Source organism: Oryctolagus cuniculus, chromosome 13 (genome assembly GCF_964237555.1).
Source record: "Oryctolagus cuniculus chromosome 13, mOryCun1.1, whole genome shotgun sequence".
NCBI lineage: Eukaryota > Metazoa > Chordata > Mammalia > Lagomorpha > Leporidae > Oryctolagus > Oryctolagus cuniculus.
Genome location: NC_091444.1, coordinates 21,171,107 through 21,187,810, shown reverse-complemented (window position 1 = coordinate 21,187,810; position 16,704 = coordinate 21,171,107). Strand labels below are relative to the sequence as shown.

At 57.8% G+C, this 16,704-nt stretch overlaps 1 protein-coding gene across 1 annotated transcript in view; it reads left to right on the top strand.

Moving 5' to 3' along the window:
- Window positions 1-16,704, top strand: part of SLC26A9 (solute carrier family 26 member 9) — a 26,786-nt gene extending 10,082 nt beyond the window's left edge. The window contains exons 6-21 of the mRNA XM_008268506.4: window positions 1,442-1,606; window positions 2,466-2,618; window positions 2,800-2,882; window positions 3,585-3,732; window positions 3,921-4,034; window positions 4,212-4,289; window positions 4,812-4,907; window positions 7,070-7,176; window positions 7,841-7,910; window positions 8,175-8,267; window positions 8,364-8,477; window positions 9,017-9,298; window positions 10,151-10,205; window positions 11,230-11,375; window positions 12,834-12,905; window positions 14,458-16,704. Coding sequence (XP_008266728.1) covers window positions 1,442-1,606; window positions 2,466-2,618; window positions 2,800-2,882; window positions 3,585-3,732; window positions 3,921-4,034; window positions 4,212-4,289; window positions 4,812-4,907; window positions 7,070-7,176; window positions 7,841-7,910; window positions 8,175-8,267; window positions 8,364-8,477; window positions 9,017-9,298; window positions 10,151-10,205; window positions 11,230-11,375; window positions 12,834-12,905; window positions 14,458-14,505 — 1,824 coding nt within the window. The 3' untranslated portion in view covers window positions 14,506-16,704. The remainder of the gene's footprint in view (window positions 1-1,441; window positions 1,607-2,465; window positions 2,619-2,799; window positions 2,883-3,584; window positions 3,733-3,920; window positions 4,035-4,211; window positions 4,290-4,811; window positions 4,908-7,069; window positions 7,177-7,840; window positions 7,911-8,174; window positions 8,268-8,363; window positions 8,478-9,016; window positions 9,299-10,150; window positions 10,206-11,229; window positions 11,376-12,833; window positions 12,906-14,457) is intronic.

Here is a 16,704-nt window from a genome sequence, read left to right as displayed (position 1 = left end):
TTTTAGTTCATTTTTCCTTTGAACTTTTCTTAAAAAGTTTATTTGAAAGGCAGAATGATAGAGTGAGGGGGAGGGAGTGGAAGAGACAGATCAAAGTTTCATCCTCTGGTTCACTCTCTAAATGGCTGCAACGGCCAGGATTGGTCCAGACCAAAGCAAGAGCCCAAAGCTCCATCTGGGTCTCCCAAATGGGTGGCAGGGGCCCAAGCACCTGGGCCATACTCCACTGCCTTCCCAGCCACATTAGCAAAGAACTCGACGGGAAGTGGAGCAGCAGGACTCAAACACCCTGATATGGGATGCCAGTGTTGCAGGCAACAGCTTAGCTCTGTGTGCCCCAATGCCAGCCCCTCCCCGAGCCTTTGCCATGCCTTCTCATTCACACATAAGACCAGCTATGGCAGCTGAGCTTAAAGACCACCCAAAACCCTCCAGCCGCTCCGTCCCACGCCTGGAGCAGCCAGCATCCCCTCCAGCCTACTGTGCTGCAAGCCACAGCATCGCCTGCACAACACAAAGTGGGCTTGTGCACAGGAACTGGGTTAGGCCCTGAGGATACAAAGCTAAGTAAGAAAGAGGCCCACGGCACAAGCTGCTGCCAGCCCAGTGGAGGACGTAGCCATGTCAGCAGATAAAAGTGTATGCGGTGGGGCTGGATAGAAATAGCTGAAGGAGCACAGACAAGGCAATCCGAGGAGACATCCAAGCGGAGGTGACATCTGAGCTCAGTCTCATAAGATGAGCAGATGATAAAGGTAGGGAAGGCCGGTGCAGGCAGAGGGAACGCACTGAGGACTAAGCGAATGGGATTGGACCGGGCAGTGCAGGGGCTTGGGTGTGTCTGGAGCATAAGGGACCCAAGAAGAGGCCAGAGAGGTAGGCAAAGGCCAACATGAAGTGGGGGGTCTGTCCCCCGAGCAGCGGCTTCGGGTTGGATTTCTAAGAATCATTTGGGCAATGGAGTGTATGACAGGTGGGAGGTGGGTTAGGATCAAGGCAGGGACCTGCTGGGAGGCTTTGCAGAGGCCCAGGCAAGAGTGTGGGGGCCATGGAGAGGGAGACGGGGTGACTTCAGGGGCACTGTGCCAGGAGCATCCACAGAGCTTGGGGAGAGATTGGCCGTGGAAGGAAGGGAGGACAGCGGGACAGGCAGGTGCCGTTTACTGAGAGAGGAGCCGGGCGGGGCCTGGTTTGTGATACAGATAAGAAAAGTGGAGCCAGAGAGTTGAGGTGACAAGGAGATGCCTGCTTTAAACAGAATAAAGGGCTGATGGCGGGTGCCTGGGGCACAGTGAAGGGCAGGCCAAGGTCATGGAGGACTCCTTTCTCCAGAGCCGTGCTGTCCCAAGGCAGCATGGAACTCAGCCCGGGTTTGGGTTGGGCGGTTGCAGAGCGGTTGTCCCACCTCAGTCTCCCCCTGCCACCCCTTGTCTCCTTTCAGATGGGCCTGGGCTTCATGCAGTTTGGCTTCGTGGCCATTTACCTCTCCGAGTCCTTCATCCGGGGCTTCATGACGGCTGCCGGCCTGCAGATTCTGATCTCAGTGCTCAAGTACATCTTCGGACTGACCATCACCTCCTACTCGGGCCCAGGGTCCATTGTCTTTGTGAGTCAGGGACACACTCCTGCAGGTGGGACGGGGGGGGGGGGGACTCCAGCAGGTGCCTGAGCAGAGACCCCCGGTGCAAGAAGCTGGAAGAACCTCTGTGGGCGGTGTTCACAAGCACAAGTGGCTGAGCCATAGCTCCCAGAGGAGGACTCAGAGGGCGGGGGTCCCGCAGCGGAGGGAGGGTCGAATACCTGATCTCCAGGGCTCGCTGGGCCCTGGGTTAACCCTGCAGAAGAGGACAGGGGCACTCCCCGTCAGTTCCCACTCCAGAGCCTGGGCCCCGCCCTGCCTGGTGAACCTTTCCCTAGGTCTAACCCCTCCCTCCTCTGTGAGCTTGAACTCTTTTTTTCTTTTAACTTTTTAAAAAATTAATTTATTTGGAAGGCAGAGTTAACAGAAAGAGAGAGGGAGAGACAAAGAGAGAGAAATCTTCCATCCACTGGTTCACTCCCCAAATGATGGCAGTGGCTGGGACTGGACCAGGCCAAAGTCAGGCACTGCATCCGGGTCTCCCACGTGGGTGCAGGGGCCCAAGCACTTGGGCCACCTTTGGCTGCCATCCGAGGCACATCAGCAGGGAGCTGGATTGGAAGCGGTGCAGCCAGGGTTCATATGGGATGCCAGCGGCAGCTTACCCTGCTGTGCCACAACAGCAGCCCAGCTTGACCTCTTTGAGAGAAAGAGAAAGAGGAAGCATCCCTGTCCCCGTGTGGGCTCCCCAAAGAGCCCTTTGGGTGAGGGGAGGGGGGCTGGTGGATGGGATGCCGCTCACCCCTGAGGACTGGCCAGGCACCTCAGGGTGCGGGTCACCCAGGAGGAAGGGGTGGGAACTGTGGGCACGATGCTCTCTCCGCAGACCTTCATTGACATTTGCAAAAAGCTGCCCGACACCAACATCGCCTCCCTCATCTTTGCGCTCGTCAGCGGTGTGGTGCTGACGGTGGTGAAGGAGCTCAACGCGCGTTACATGCACAAGATCCACTTCCCCATCCCCACGGAAGTGGTCGTGGTAGGTGCCTCGCCTGGGCGCCCCTGCCTGCCCCCGGTGCAGTGGGACGGCAAATCCCCTGGGATGCGGCGCTTCCTCTCTCCCAGCTCCTCAGCCTATGGGACCTGAGGTCCCCAAGGGAACTTGGGAGAGACTGGCCCCTCTTTATGGCCAATGCCCATTCTCCTCTGTGGGGTTGCAGGTGGTGATAGCGACAGCTATCTCTGGAAGCTTTAAGATGCCCCAGAAATACAACATGCAAATCGTGGGAGAGATCCAACTAGGGTGAGTCCAGTGGCCCAGACCCTGGCCCCACCCCCAGCTCATGGCCCACCCACCCAGGCCTGGGCTCGGAGACGGACTTGAGGACCTCTGTGAAAATGCCTTAGAAACTGTATGCCACTGAGCACATGCGAACTGTCACTACTTACTTACTTACTTACTTACAGTCCTTACTCCTGAGAAGGCCCACATGCAGGCCAGCGCTGGCCGCCTTAGGCAAAGTGAGGCCGCTAACCAAGCCCCTCCCATCACGCCCTTGCTGTCTCCTCCCCCCGCAGAAAGGAAGCGCCAGGCCGAACCAAATCCATTTAGTATCTGGGCTGTGCCAGGCACTTCGCTGGGCCCTGGGAGGGGGTGGACAGTGCCTGTCTTGCAGCAGTGGAGCAGGCGGGGGAGGGAAGGTCCCACAGCCCTGAGGGCCTAGGTCTGCGGGTTTGCTGGTGTGAACAGTCCAGAATCTAGGTGCAAACAAGCAAGGCCCTGCCCTTCACCGGCTCCGTGCCCTCGGACGAGTGAAATCCCTTAAGCCTCGGTTTGCTCCTTTGTAACACAGGAGCCATGGTGCCTGCTGGGAGGGGTACCTGCCAGAAAGACCTTGGTGTGGAGCATGGGGGGAGCGGGGGGCGGGGGATGTCTGGCTGCTCCCTGCGAGCCCTCCCTGTCCTCACACCCTTGGACCCTGCGTCCTTTCTGGCTCCCCGGCAGGTTCCCCGCTCCAGTGTTGCCTGTGGTTTCCCAGTGGAAAGAAATGTTTGGCACAGCCTTCTCCCTGGCTATTGTGAGCTATGTCATCAACCTGGCCATGGGCCGGACCCTGGCCAACAAGCACGGCTACAACATAGATCCGAACCAGGTAACTCCGGCCACGCCAGCAGGGGCCACAGAAATCTTGGGGCTCCCTGGGCTGAGCTGAGACAAGGGGTAGGGGACTCTGGCCCCCAGAAGCTGGTAGGGCCACCCTCAGCTCCTGGGCCCGAGAGGCAGCCTGCACAGCTGCCTGCCTTCGGCCGCTGCCTCCCCAGCCCTGCCCTGTTCCCGCAGGAGATCATTGCCCTGGGTTGCAGCAACTTCTTCGGCTCCTTCTTTAAAATCCACGTTATCTGCTGCGCTCTCTCGGTCACCCTGTCCGTGGACGCAGCTGGAGGGCGTTCCCAGGTGAGCTCTGTACTGGGGGACGGGAGGGAGGTGGCAGCAGAGCAGTGCTCCCCAAACCAGGCCAACTCTGCTCAGCCCTCCTCTCTCCTCCTGTCTCCACGCCACCAAAGGCAGCTGTTGGGAAAAAATCAACAGCAGGAGTTTCACCCCCACCTGTTTCCAACTCTCCCTGAATAGATCGCAAGCCTGTGCGTGTCTCTGGTTGTGATGGTCACCATGCTGGTCCTGGGGTCCTACCTGTACTCCCTCCCTAAGGTAGGAACCCGGCCCGAGAGCAGAAGACAAGACACTCCCATGAGGCCAGTGTGTGGCCCGTCACAGATCACAGGGTGCCGTCGCTGTCACACTCAGGCTCTGCCGAGATCTTAAAGCAGACGGTGCAGGCTTTACTCTCCCCATTGTACAGATGAGGGAAACTGAGGCTGAGAGTGTGCTCCATGTGTTCTGTCCGGAGTATGACAGCTCATAGGGCAGGGCTGGTCTCAAACTGCAGCCTTCTGTGAGTGCCAGCACGATATGGCCCCCTGGAGAGCTCAGGTGCAGGCCATTTAGGGTCAAGAGGCAAGAGAGGGCACAGATGGAAGCAGGGTGGAGCCCCTGGCTCTGGTGCCTGCTCACTGCAACCTAAGGCAGAGGGCAGGGGTTGGGAGTGGGGCTCTGCAGGGTGGTGACCTGGAACTCTAGCTCTGTCCTCCTGGGCCCAGGGTCAGGTAGTGGCGGAAACACAGGAGGAAGGGCACAGAGCGGGTGACCGGGGGCAATGCTGTGTTTCCCCAGTCTGTGCTAGGAGCGCTGATCTCTGTCAACCTCAAGAACTCCCTCAAGCAACTCGCCGACCCCTACTACCTGTGGAAGAAGAACAAACTGGACTGTGTAGGTACTGGGCAGCCTGGGCACCCTCTCCATCCCTGCCCTCCTCTGACCCACAGCCCTGCCAAGTAGCCCAGGCCTGATGCGGAGCCTTCTGGTCGGCTGCCACCCCCACCCCAGCACAGGGGTCAAGGGTCAGGTTTCTGAGTGAGGCGGCCTCTATCCAAATCCTCAGTCCGATGTTCAGCTGGCTCTGTGGCCAAGAGCAAGTCCCTTAAACACTCTGACCCTCAGCTTCCCCATCTGCAAAGTGGGTATTTCACCCTCTCCACCCCTTAGGGTCGCTTATGAGGAAGAAATGACACAATGTGTGCAAGCTGCAGATTGTCTGAATTGTGGTTTGCACACAGTAAAATGTAGCCGTTGTTATTCCTGCAAATGCAACACCAAAACAGAGGAAGGAAACAGTTCACACAAAGGGCCTAGAAAAAAGTAAAGCCGGAGGACCAGGGTCTGGGGCAAGTTGCTGCATTCCCCGGGGGTTCTGGTTCCTCACTTGGAAATGGAGGTGTGGTCATGGCTGTGTCATACACTGGTTCTGAGGATTAAATGAGCTCACGGTGGGAAAACACCAGGTAACCATAAACATTCGCATGCATGATGCACACCCCCCACCCCCACCGCCCTGCCTATGCCACTGTCAGCACTGATCATCTCCATGAAGCCCCACCAGCACCTGCGAGAAGGGATTTACTAACCCCCTTTAAAGATGATGAAACCAAGACTCAGATTGGTTAAGGAAATCATCAAAGACCGCAGAAGCAGGAAGTGTAGGGTGAAAGGCAGAGTTATGAAGAGAGAGGGAGACAGAGAAAGAGGTCTCCCATCCACTGGTTCACTCCCCAGATGGCCACACCAACGGAGCTGCACCGATCCGAAGCTGGGAGCCAGGATCTTCATCTGGGTCTCCCGTGTGGATGGCAGGGGCCCAAGCTTTCCCAGGTAGATTGGGAGCACAGCTCATATGCGATGTCGGTGTCACAGGTGGTGACTGAACAACACCGACCACAAGTCTGAGTTTTGAACTCCAAGCCTCTGAGCTGCCCTGGCTCCTAGGGAGACCAGCTCAGCCGCATGGTGCAGAGAAGGAATCCTAAAGCAAGAAAAGTGAGGGTCCATCGGGGTGCCCCAGGAAAGGGTGAGGACAGGGAGAGAACTTCAGCCCACCGGTCTGCTTTATGACCTCCAGCCCTCTGGCTGCTTGGCGAGAGCCCCTTACGCCCACGTAGTGCCCTGGTTCCCGTGTGAGCTTCACCACAGTTCCCTGTTGGTTTCCTTTCGAGGGACTGGGGTTTCCCTAAAAGGAAACAACTCTCAAAACCCGGTCCAGTCCTAAGCACCCACACAAGTAGGCCCAGGCTAACAGGCTGGGCATGTACAACTGGCTAATGAGATAGGGATACAGGGGCCCACGTTGTGGCACAGAGGGCAAAGCTGCTGCATGTGACACCGGCAGCATCCCATATGGGCGCCGGTTCAAGTCCCGGCTGCTCCACTTCTGACTCGGCGCCCTGTAAATGCGCCTGGGAAAAGCAGCAGAAGATGGCCCATGTGTTTGGGCCCCTGCACTCACATGGGAGACTCAGATGAAGATCCTAGTTTCTGGCTTCAGCCTGTCCCAGCCCTAGCTGTTGCGGCCATTTAGGGAGTGAACCAGTGGATGGAAGATTCTCTCTCTCTCTCTCTCTCTCTCTCTCTCTCTTTCTCTCTCCCTTTCCCTCTCTCTGTTACTCTGTCTTTCAAATAAATAAATAAATGTAAAAAAAAAAAAAAAAAAAAAAAAGAAGGCCCACACAGGTCCTGGTTGCTGCCGAGGGCTCTCACTAGGCTAGAAATGTTCCAGTCCCCACCTGTTTAATCCTCGCAGGAAGCAGGTGTTGTAATTCCCCCTTTGTGGATTGGGAAACCGAGGCTCACATAGCTAGTAAGAGAATCGCATTTTGAACCCAAGCATGCTCTTTCTCTGTGTGTGCTGGGGTTGTCACTAAACAACAACAACAAAACAGACCAGACATGACAGCTGCACTCAGTTGCAGGGAGCAAATATGTCAGACGTTGCAAAATGTTTGAAGGCATTTAAAAGGGAGGGTGGGACTTGGCTAATCCAGGAAGACTTCCTGCAAGAGACAGCTTTCCCCAAGCCTGCTCTTGCTCTCTCCTCACAGTGTGTCTGGGTGGTCAGCTTCCTCTCCTCCTTCTTCCTGAGCCTGCCGTACGGGGTGGCCGTGGGGGTCACCTTCTCCGTCCTGGTGGTGGTCTTCCAGACCCAGTTGTAAGTAATGGCCTCTGTGTCCCAGGCGTAACACAGGGGAGGGTTCCTGGGGCCTGGCTGAGCCCAAGGGCCTTCCAGCTTCCTGGCCTGAGCCTGGCCAGCCCGCTGCAGCCAGGACTGTGGCACAGGCTGGGCCGTCTCCCTTCTCACATCCCAAAGCCCCAGAGGAGGCCAGTGTGGTCCTAGAGGGCTGGGGTCGGAGGGTGGGGAGAGAAAGTGAGGGAAGAATGGGTGGGAGAGACTCAGTGTCCTGCCAAAGGCACTGCCAGACCCCAGGCCGTGGGACCCCAACCCCGGAAAGCCCTGGGTCCGAGGACAGCTGTGGGGTCCTCACTACATAAGAGGAGGTAGGAGGAGTCCAAGGTCACAGGGGCGCGGGGTCCACACCAGGACGAGAGGCAGGGAGTGGTGACCTCAGGGCCACTGAAACTTGTCACCTGTGTGCCACACATCCCTCTTCTCCCCTGAGTCCCATTTGGGGTCCTTATGAGGGGCCTGTCGGTCATCCCCCTGGCTGTGGGCTCAGCTGCAGGTGGTTAGGGTCTCCAGTGCAGAAAGGCCAGGACCCTGCTCCCTGGCTCCGCCCCCGCCCCGCCCCCAGCATCCTCCCAGACCTTCACATCACCAGCATTCACTTGAGTTCTTCTTTTCTTCTCTCCTCCAGTCGAAACGGTCATGCTCTGGCCCAGGTTGTGGACACGGACATTTATGTGAATCCCAAGGCCTATAGCAGGGTAGGTAATCCACACAGACCTGGGAGGCAGCAGGTGATGGCTCAAGTTCCTGCCACCCATGTGGGAGACCTGGATTGCCATCTGGGCCCCTGGGCGTGGCTGGCCCCATCCTAGCTGTTCAGGGACTCTGGGGAATGAATCAGTAGATGGTTGCCCTCTCTCTTTCTCCCCATCTCCATCTATTCTTTCTCTACCTCTCAAATGAAAGAAGAAAAAAAAAAAGCCCATCCATTTCTGTGATCTGAACTCAGTCTCTCCGCCCAGGTCCAGGAAATCGAGGGGATTAAGATCGTCACTTACTGCTCCCCTCTCTACTTCGCCAACTCAGAGATCTTCAGGCAAAAGATCATCTCCAAGGTAAGACTCAGTCTGTACCAGCGCGGGGCGGGGGGGGGGGGAGGCCACGCCCACAGAGGGTGGAGCTCAAGGTTGCTGCTGGCTGTCTCCCTGCAGACAGGTATGGATCCCCAGAAAGTATTACTGGCCAAGCAAAAACAGCTTCGGAAGCAGGAGAAGATGAGGACGATGCCCACACAACAGAGGGATTCGTTGTTCATGAAAACCAAGGTGACCTGAGGCCAGGGTCGGCCACCGTGCCCAGTGCCCCGCCCACTCTGCTCTTGCCCAGCATCCTGAGGGCACAGCTGGAGGTTTCTGTGAACTGGTGTCCCAGACCTTCCCCGTGGGGGAAGGGCTACCAGCTCTCAGGGTGACCGCGGAGCTCCCAAGGCCCCTGCCCATTTCCTGGCTGAGGCAGGACGCTGCCCATGAGTTGGCTGTGGACTTGTGAAGATCCCCAGGTGGGGAGCAGCTGTGAATTTCCTGGGGCACTCAGCCAGCCCAGAGCTGGCGGCGCTGAGCAGGCTGGGGCTGTGAGCTCAGCTGTCTCCCAAGGGACTTCCTCCTAGAACACAGCGGGCTGGGACCAGCCTCTCTCGGAAGGGCCTCCCGACTTAGAATGATAGGACACCCGGCTTGCAGGCCCTGCCTAAGGGAGGGGTGCTGGGAGAGGCCTCACCTCCTCCACGTGGGCCAGCCCACCTCCACCTGCAGCCTGCGCACCAGGCTGGTGCAGCAGTCCTCACTGCTTCCCCTCCCCCCCGCAGACCGTCTCCCTGCAGGAACTCCAGCAGGACTTCGAGACCCCCTCCCCCACGGACCCCAACAACAACCAGACGCCCGCGAATGGCGCCAGCATATCGTACATCAACTTCAGCCCCGCCACCCCCTCGGCTGCCCAGGGCGAGCCCCCGGCCCCTGCTGAGCCCCTCAGTGAGCCTGACGCCACGCTGGCCAGCGTCCCGCCCTTCATCACTTTCCACACCCTCATCCTCGACCTGAGTGGGGTCAGCTTCGTGGACTTGATGGGCATCAAAGCCTTGGCCAAGGTGAGGCTCCCATACACTGCTATTCCTCTGAGCCCTCATTTCCACATGCCGAGGGAGGCTGAGGTCCTAAGGATCCCCTTTGCCCAGACTGGACCAGGACAGGGCATCCCAGTCCGAGCAGGCCCAGACAGCTGGCGACAATTAGTCGCTGGAGAGGGCATCAGAGCTTCAGGCCCTAATGTCACACCACGCCAGCAGAGGCCACCCCAAGTTCCCCACCCCGGGCCACCAGGGTCCTCTGAGCAGAGCCCAGCTTGGCCCTGGCTCACGGTCTGCACTCATCTGCCAGCCTAGGACAGGACAAGAAGTAACCCCAGTGGCCAAACAGCCTCAGGACACTGGAAAGGAGTGTGCCCACCTGATAGCTTTCTCTGGCCACTCTGATGGTGGGGCTCAGCCAACTTCAGGTGGCTCAGATGGAGGCCAGCCGGGGTGGGGGGGGCAGAGGGGCACAGAGGGTGTGCCGGCTGAGTCACCCTCAGCTGGGCAGAGAAGACCACCGCGCCCCCCCCCCCCACCTCGTGCCTCAGCCTGCTTCCCCGGCCGCCCCTGGCTGCAGCCCCTGCCTCTTTGCTGTGGCTTCTGCATTAAGCATCCAAGTGGGGAAAGAGGTGGGGGCTGGGGCTCAAAGTTACTGAAGGCCAAGCTTGGCCCCACAGGAAAGGGCCCACGTTTCCGCCCGCAGCCGGCACTCCAGGTAGAAGTGGTGTGCTCTGCTGCTATTTTTACCTGCACTGCCGGGGCTCTCAGGCTTGCTTGTTTGCTTGGCTTCCCCCTCTGAAGTGTGTTTTGTGAATCACCTCCGATACCCGCTTAGAACATTCCTTTTCTCTCCCCACTGGATTCTGGCAGCTGAGCTCCACGTACGAGAAGATCGGAGTGAGGGTCTTCTTGGTGAACATCCACGGTAAGACAGGGGGGACATTGAGGGTGTGGACGGCTGGCAAGGGGGCTGGGGTGCGTGGGAACAGGGTGCTGAGGCACCAAAGAGTGTGGTACCCCATGGTTCCCCCAAACTGCTGAGTGCCCATAGGAGCTTCTGATACAAGTGAAAAGACATTGGCCAGATTCTAGGAACACCCCCCAGGCCTCGCAGGCAGTGGTCGGGGAGGGGTCCTGGAGTTGGGGAGGGGAGGCTTGGATTCTGAGCTGCCCCATCATTAGCTTGCCAGGTATCCTTGGCCAAGTCTATCTGTCTCTGGATCTACTTTCATGCGTGTGGGAACGCTCTCTAAATTAGAGTCCACACATCTATACAAGCACAGAGCACACGCGCGCCCTGAGCGCCCAGGGAACACAGAAATGCGGTTTTAGAGGCACACCTTCTACGTACAGCCCGGAGGACCTGGCCACCGAACAGAAGCCACAGGAGAGAGGCAGGGGCTCCAGCCAAGGGCAGCCAGGGAAGCAGGCTGAGGCACGGGATTCACACATTTGCAAAGTGCAAGGACAAAGACAGGCAGCAAGTGTTCTCACGCACATGACGCTTGGGGCAGGGGGGTGAGGGGGGAGGGGGAAGCACCGCACACACGCCCAGCTTCTTGCAGAGGGTCGAGGGTCAGATCCCCTCCGACAGGGCTGCCCGTCCCAGATGTTGTGGGGCCCCCACTGGAGAGGGAATCTGTGACAGCCTGCTCCCGAGTTAGACTCCGTGGTCCTTCCACCCCCGCTGGACAACCCCCAGGAAACCATCCCCAGGAATCGGTCAGAGCTGTGCCCTGGAGATTGCAGGAAAGGTCTGGGGGAATGAGGAAAGATGGCATTCCCAAGTTCACGACGCCCCCTGTCGTCCAGAACTGATACTGCAATGCAGGAACAGCCCCTGGGGCCTGTCGGCCCTTCCCTCCCTGCCGCGGTCTCTCCAGCCTCCCCCACCCAGCTCCCGTCCACAATGGCTGTCTCCCTCCGAACACGGTCCCTCCTCCTTCCAGCCCAGGTGTACAATGACCTCAGCCACGGAGGCGTCTTCGACGACGGGTGTCTGAAGCGCCACCACATCTTCCCCAGCACACACGATGCCGTCCTCTTTGCCCAAGCAGATGCCCGAGAGGCGGCCCCAGGACACAGCTTCCCAGGGGTAAGGGCCCTGTGCCTGGAGTCCTAGGCACGAGAAAGAACACGGAGGGAGGTTTGAGTACTGCGTCAGCGCTGCCATCTCCCTTTTCTGAACATCGGTTTCCTTAGCTGTAGAATGGGCGCTGTCAGTTGCCATTAACTACCTCACGGGGTTTTGCTTTTGCTTTAGGATTCAATAATTGTATCTTTTATGTCACTTGAAAGCACGTTTTATATCGCAGAAGTCCTTTATTAGCATCAATTTGCTGATTGCACAAACACCCAGAGCTTAGCACACGATACCCAGTGTCCCGGCATCACCCATCCGCCTCTTTGGGGAGGCGGGGAGCGAGCCTGCCCCTTGTGATTCAGTGGACCTTGGAGAGCTCAGGCTGGTGGTGAGGGAAAAGGGCAGGCCGGGGTTTTAGCACAGCTTCTTGCATTTGATCTCCTAGCTCAGTGAGATATAGATAGCGCTGTCTAGACTCCAGAGAGATGAGGGGTCAGAAAAAGCCCACCCCATTGGGGTCCCTACCCAGGTATTCCCAGCCACACTCCACTCCCCAGAGGTCCCTCCTGGCCCAGCCAGGGCACAGCCCCTGCCCCTGACCCCTCGAGACTACCCCAGTCTTCTGTATAGTCCTCCCCACCCCCCACCGTGGTCTAAGAAAGACTTTGTTGGCCCTGGAGCAACGATTTGTTCTTTGCCTCAAGAGACCAATAGAAGGGAAGTCACCTGTTCCAAGCCCTGAGAGGCTGCCCTGGGGGGACCCAAGGCTCAGGCTCGGCCCTCTGCCCCCGGGGAGCCCCTGTTGCACAGGGCAAAGGCAGGAGCTCGGAACACAATCCGGGTTTTCCGTGTGGGTGGCAGGGAACTAAGTACTTGAGCCATCACCCGCTGCCTCCCCGGTGTGCATCGCCAGGAAGCAGAACTGGAACTCAAACCTGGCGTTCCGATATGGGAGGCAGGTGCCCAGGTGGCATCTTCGCTGCTGCACCTAACACCTACTCAGGGCAAAAGCATATCCGTGCATAGTCTTTTTTATAAGACGCATTTGATTTTTACTTTGAATTCCCCTCTTACGGGATCAGTTCATACATAGAAGCTGCACACAGTCCTTTCCAACAGCAGGAGGAGGGGAAAGCCTGCAAAGCCAGTCTGACTGTCCCACTTGACAGATTCCCAGAGGCAGGAGGGAATCCCTGAGTACCCCTTGCAAGCCAGGTGACTCCTCTGCCTCACCAGGCCTGCAAAGCAGGGCGGACCCTGATGCACCCCTCTCTGGTGTACGGGGAAGACCACAGCTGGCCCATACGGGGTGTGGCAGGTGATACAGGTGAAGGAAAGGACAAGAGGACAAGTGAGGTGGCAGGGAACGTGACGTCCACCCATGACTGCCACGGGTGCCTCTTCTGACCACCATGCACCAACTGGGTGGCTCAACACTGTGGCTCATCTGCACCTGCTTATCCCTTCCAGGTTCCCGAGGACAATGAACACTCCTTGTGCAACTCAGAGGAGGAGAGCCCCAGCTACTGGGACCTAGAGCAGGTGAGCCGAAGGCCGGGGGCTGCAGGGTGGCAGGGGGCATGAGAGGATGGGAAGAGACCTTCCCAAAAAAGGCATTCACTGGGCCCTCTCACCTCCAGGCCAGAGCAGTCACCTTGCAGGCAGCCGCGCCGCGTTTCCTCCTCCTCTTTCTTTTAATAGCAGATCTTAATTCTTCTCCCTCCCTGAAAGGCAGTGGGGGATGGGAGAGTCCCTGGACCCAGTCCTGGAGAACTGATATCTATTCTTAACTCCCAGGTCAGCCGGGTGATCTTAGGCAGGCCACAGGCACTGCTGGGCCGCCAGGTGTTAGCATCTCTGAAATAATGGAAATGTGCAGGATGCTCGTCCCATACAAGATTAGTGGGGAAATCCTTAGCCCCCCAAAGATGGGGGGGCATTTGTTTTTCCATTAATTCAACAGGCATTTAAGGAGTGTGTGCTTCTTGCCTGAGGGGTGCAGAGTGAGCGTAGGCAGTGAAACCAAGAATCCTGCCCTTAGGGAACCGCTCTCCTGGTAGAACCTGGTGAATTCTAAGGGTGCAAATGAACGGCTATTGCATGTGGACAAATGAATGATGAAGGATGAAATGCTACACAGATATGATGGGTTAGTGTTCCCACGGGGCCCACGACAATTTAGCGCTGTCCCAGTGCCCTGAATTACAAGGAACCAGGGGACCAGGTTTACAGAAATCTGGCTTGGATCTATTAGAAATTGCATCTCTTGGCCGGTGCAGCGGCTCACTAGGCTAATCCTTCGCATTGTGGCGCCGGCACACCGGGTTCTAGTCCCGGTCGGGGCGCCGGATTCTGTCCCGGTTGCCCCTCTTCCAGGCCAGCTCTCTGCTGTGGCCAGGGAGTGCAGTGGAGGATGGCCCAAGTCCTTGGGCCCTGCACCCCATGGGAGACCAGGAGAAGCACCTGGCTCCTGCCATCAGATCAGTGCGGTGCGCCGGCCGCGGCGGCCATTGGAGGGTGAACCAATGGCAAGAGGAAGACCTTTCTCTCTGTCTCTCTCTCTCACTGTCCACTCTGCCTGTCAAAAAATAAATAAATAAATAAATAAATAGAAATTGCATCTCTTGCTGCTTCCTGCTCTTGCTGGTCTAAGTTCTGCATTCCCCGAACACATCTCTGAATGTGCTAAGGGCAGGTGGAGGCCTTGGCAGACAGCAGGAATCACAGAGATCCATCCGGCAGACTGACTTCTGCACCCCTTGGGACCTCCAGCACATCCCAAGGTCATCAAAGAGGGAAAGAGCCTCAGAGCTCGCCCGGGTCCAACCCTCGTTTTCCCCGCTGGAGAAAGTGAAGCTGAAAACCAGGGGCTGGCTGGTGGACGCAGCATCCTGGAAGCGGCTCTCCGTCAGGTCCAGCACGGTCTCCTGCCCCCACCGCTGCAGCTCACCTCTGAGGAGGACCCTGCCTCTCCCTGTCCACGCACCTCACGCTCACGGCGCCTCCTCCTGGCCAGAGGCCCCAAGGGTCACCTCTTGGCTGTGGCCACTCCCACAGGTGTAACGCTCTCCCTTCCCGCCCCTTTTCCTTGCAGGAAATGTTCGGGAGCATGTTTCACACGGAGACCTTGACTGCCCTGTGAGGGCCCAGTCGTGCCCACGCCGCCTGCGGAGCGCCTGGCACCGGGGACTGCCGTGCTGGACAAGCCTGGATCACACAGAGGGACTGGGACAGGAGAGCGTGCCCATGGGACCTGGCTCCTGTCTCCCCCTCCTCCTCCTCTCTCCTTCCCCTGCCTCCGCCCTGCAGCTCTAGAGGGAGCCATTGCAGCGGGAACCTGCCCTGAGAGGTGGGAACTCACTCTTCGCCCCTCCAGACCCTCACTTGGGCCCTGGCCAACCCTGAGCAGGCCTTAGGCTTCCTCGACCCCTCCCACCATGCCCTCCCTTCCCGTGGCAGCTGAGAGAACCTGGACTTCGGGATTGCACGAAGGAGCCAAGAACAGAAGGCCGATTCCGCTGCGCTCACCTGCTGCACAAGCTCCATAAAGGGTGCTCGGCTTGTAGGGCTGGGTATCAGATGGTGTGAGGCCATCACAGGACTCAGGATAGCCTTGGTGGGGACCCTGTGACCTGCCCTCCAGCTGCCTCAACTCTGTCCCTGGTCACTCTGCACCCCTGGGACCGTGTGCTCCTCACAACCCAGGAGGCTGCATCTTGGGGTTAATGCCCCTTTTTCCTCTTCCAAAGGCTACTAAGACCTGCACTGCTGTTGAGCTCATAGGACTCCAGCCTGGGCAGCGGCCATGGCCCTCCAGCCCATCAGAGCTACCTCCCCCGGGGCAGCCCACCAAGGGGCCACCTCAGCCTTCTGAAACTTCACACACACACACACACACACACACACACACACACACACTCAGGGGCAGCTCCCGTCCATTAAGGCTGGGTAGGAACCTGAAAAGGGCAAAGGCGGCTGGCAGAACCTTCTGGCAATCTAGTGGCAGGTACCAGTTGTTCTGCACAGCAACTTGAGGGGTGCTAGTGCCAACCCAGGGCAAACTGGTAGGTCCAGGGCCTGACAGTTCCCCTGATCTCAGCGCCCATCAGAGGAATGCCTCCCTCAGCAGAAGGGCCAAAAGCCAGCATTTTAACTCTCCCTTATAGGCTCACCAACTGGAGCCATGATGAGGTCCTTCTAGCAGGTGAGAGAGGCCACCCCTCCACACCCCAGGACCAGCCGGTTTATCCAGATGAGCTCTCGCTCCACCTTAACCACCCTAGGGCCTGGGTCTTCTTCTCGGAAAGAATGAACACAGGAGTTAAGTCCTCCATGTCTACAGGGACGTCACTAGTCAACCTCACTGCTGACTTGAAAATAAATAGGTTCCACGTGCACGTGTTTTGTAAAAATTCCCAGGGAAGTGCACAGAAAATCCGGCCTCTCCTCCCTGTTCCTCTAAATCTCCTTCCACGGAATGGCCCCTGCCGCAACAGGTTGGCTGGCCCAGCCTGGGAACACATCCCAACCCCGAATGTTGGCCTGGCCTGCGTTATGTGCCTGTGTGTTGAGTGAGCCGCTCAGCTACTGAGTCTTCTGAGGGTTAAGGGACCGGGTGCGGGCAAGGAGCCAGCACATTCTTGGCCCGTGAGCCTTGCTCCTCTGTGAATTCATTACGCCATGTGGCTGCCAATGGAACTCAAAACTTGGAAGGCAGAAGACAATGTTATCTGGGATTCACCGTGCCCAGCACTTGAAGTGCCGAATTCCAGGAGGACCAGAACCTTAGCCAATGACAACTCACCCTCCCCTGCTCCACCTCCTCCAAAGTCCAGCTCAGGCCCAGCAGGCAGGGGAAGGTCACAGAGCCTCAGCACAGCCCAAGTCACGGTGCCCCTTTGAAGCAAGTGTCCAGGTCCCTTGAGGACTTCGTGGGGTGACCCCAGAACTGAAAGGGATTGCTGACTCGCAGTGGCCTGGCACTGGGGCTCAAGGAGGAATCTGCAACCTGTCCAGGGCCCAAGGACACGGAGTCTCTAGTGGTGGTGTGATTGCAAAGTCACGGAGCAGAGGGAAGACACTGAAGAAAGCTTCACTGCTGGAATATTCTGGAAAGAACACAAATGTCGCCCAGATCGCTCCTGTGGACATGACTGGGGCAGGGAGGGAGTTGGCACAGTGGTGGAATTATCCAGAATTTCAATACTTTTGAATGTGCTTAGTAGCACTGACCTGTGATGATATGATTTCTGGGGAAGCTTCTCTACTGCTATTTGTATAATTTATTTAATTTAAATGCCATTCTCCTTTTGTTCACTTTGGTAATAAAGTGGTTTTGCAA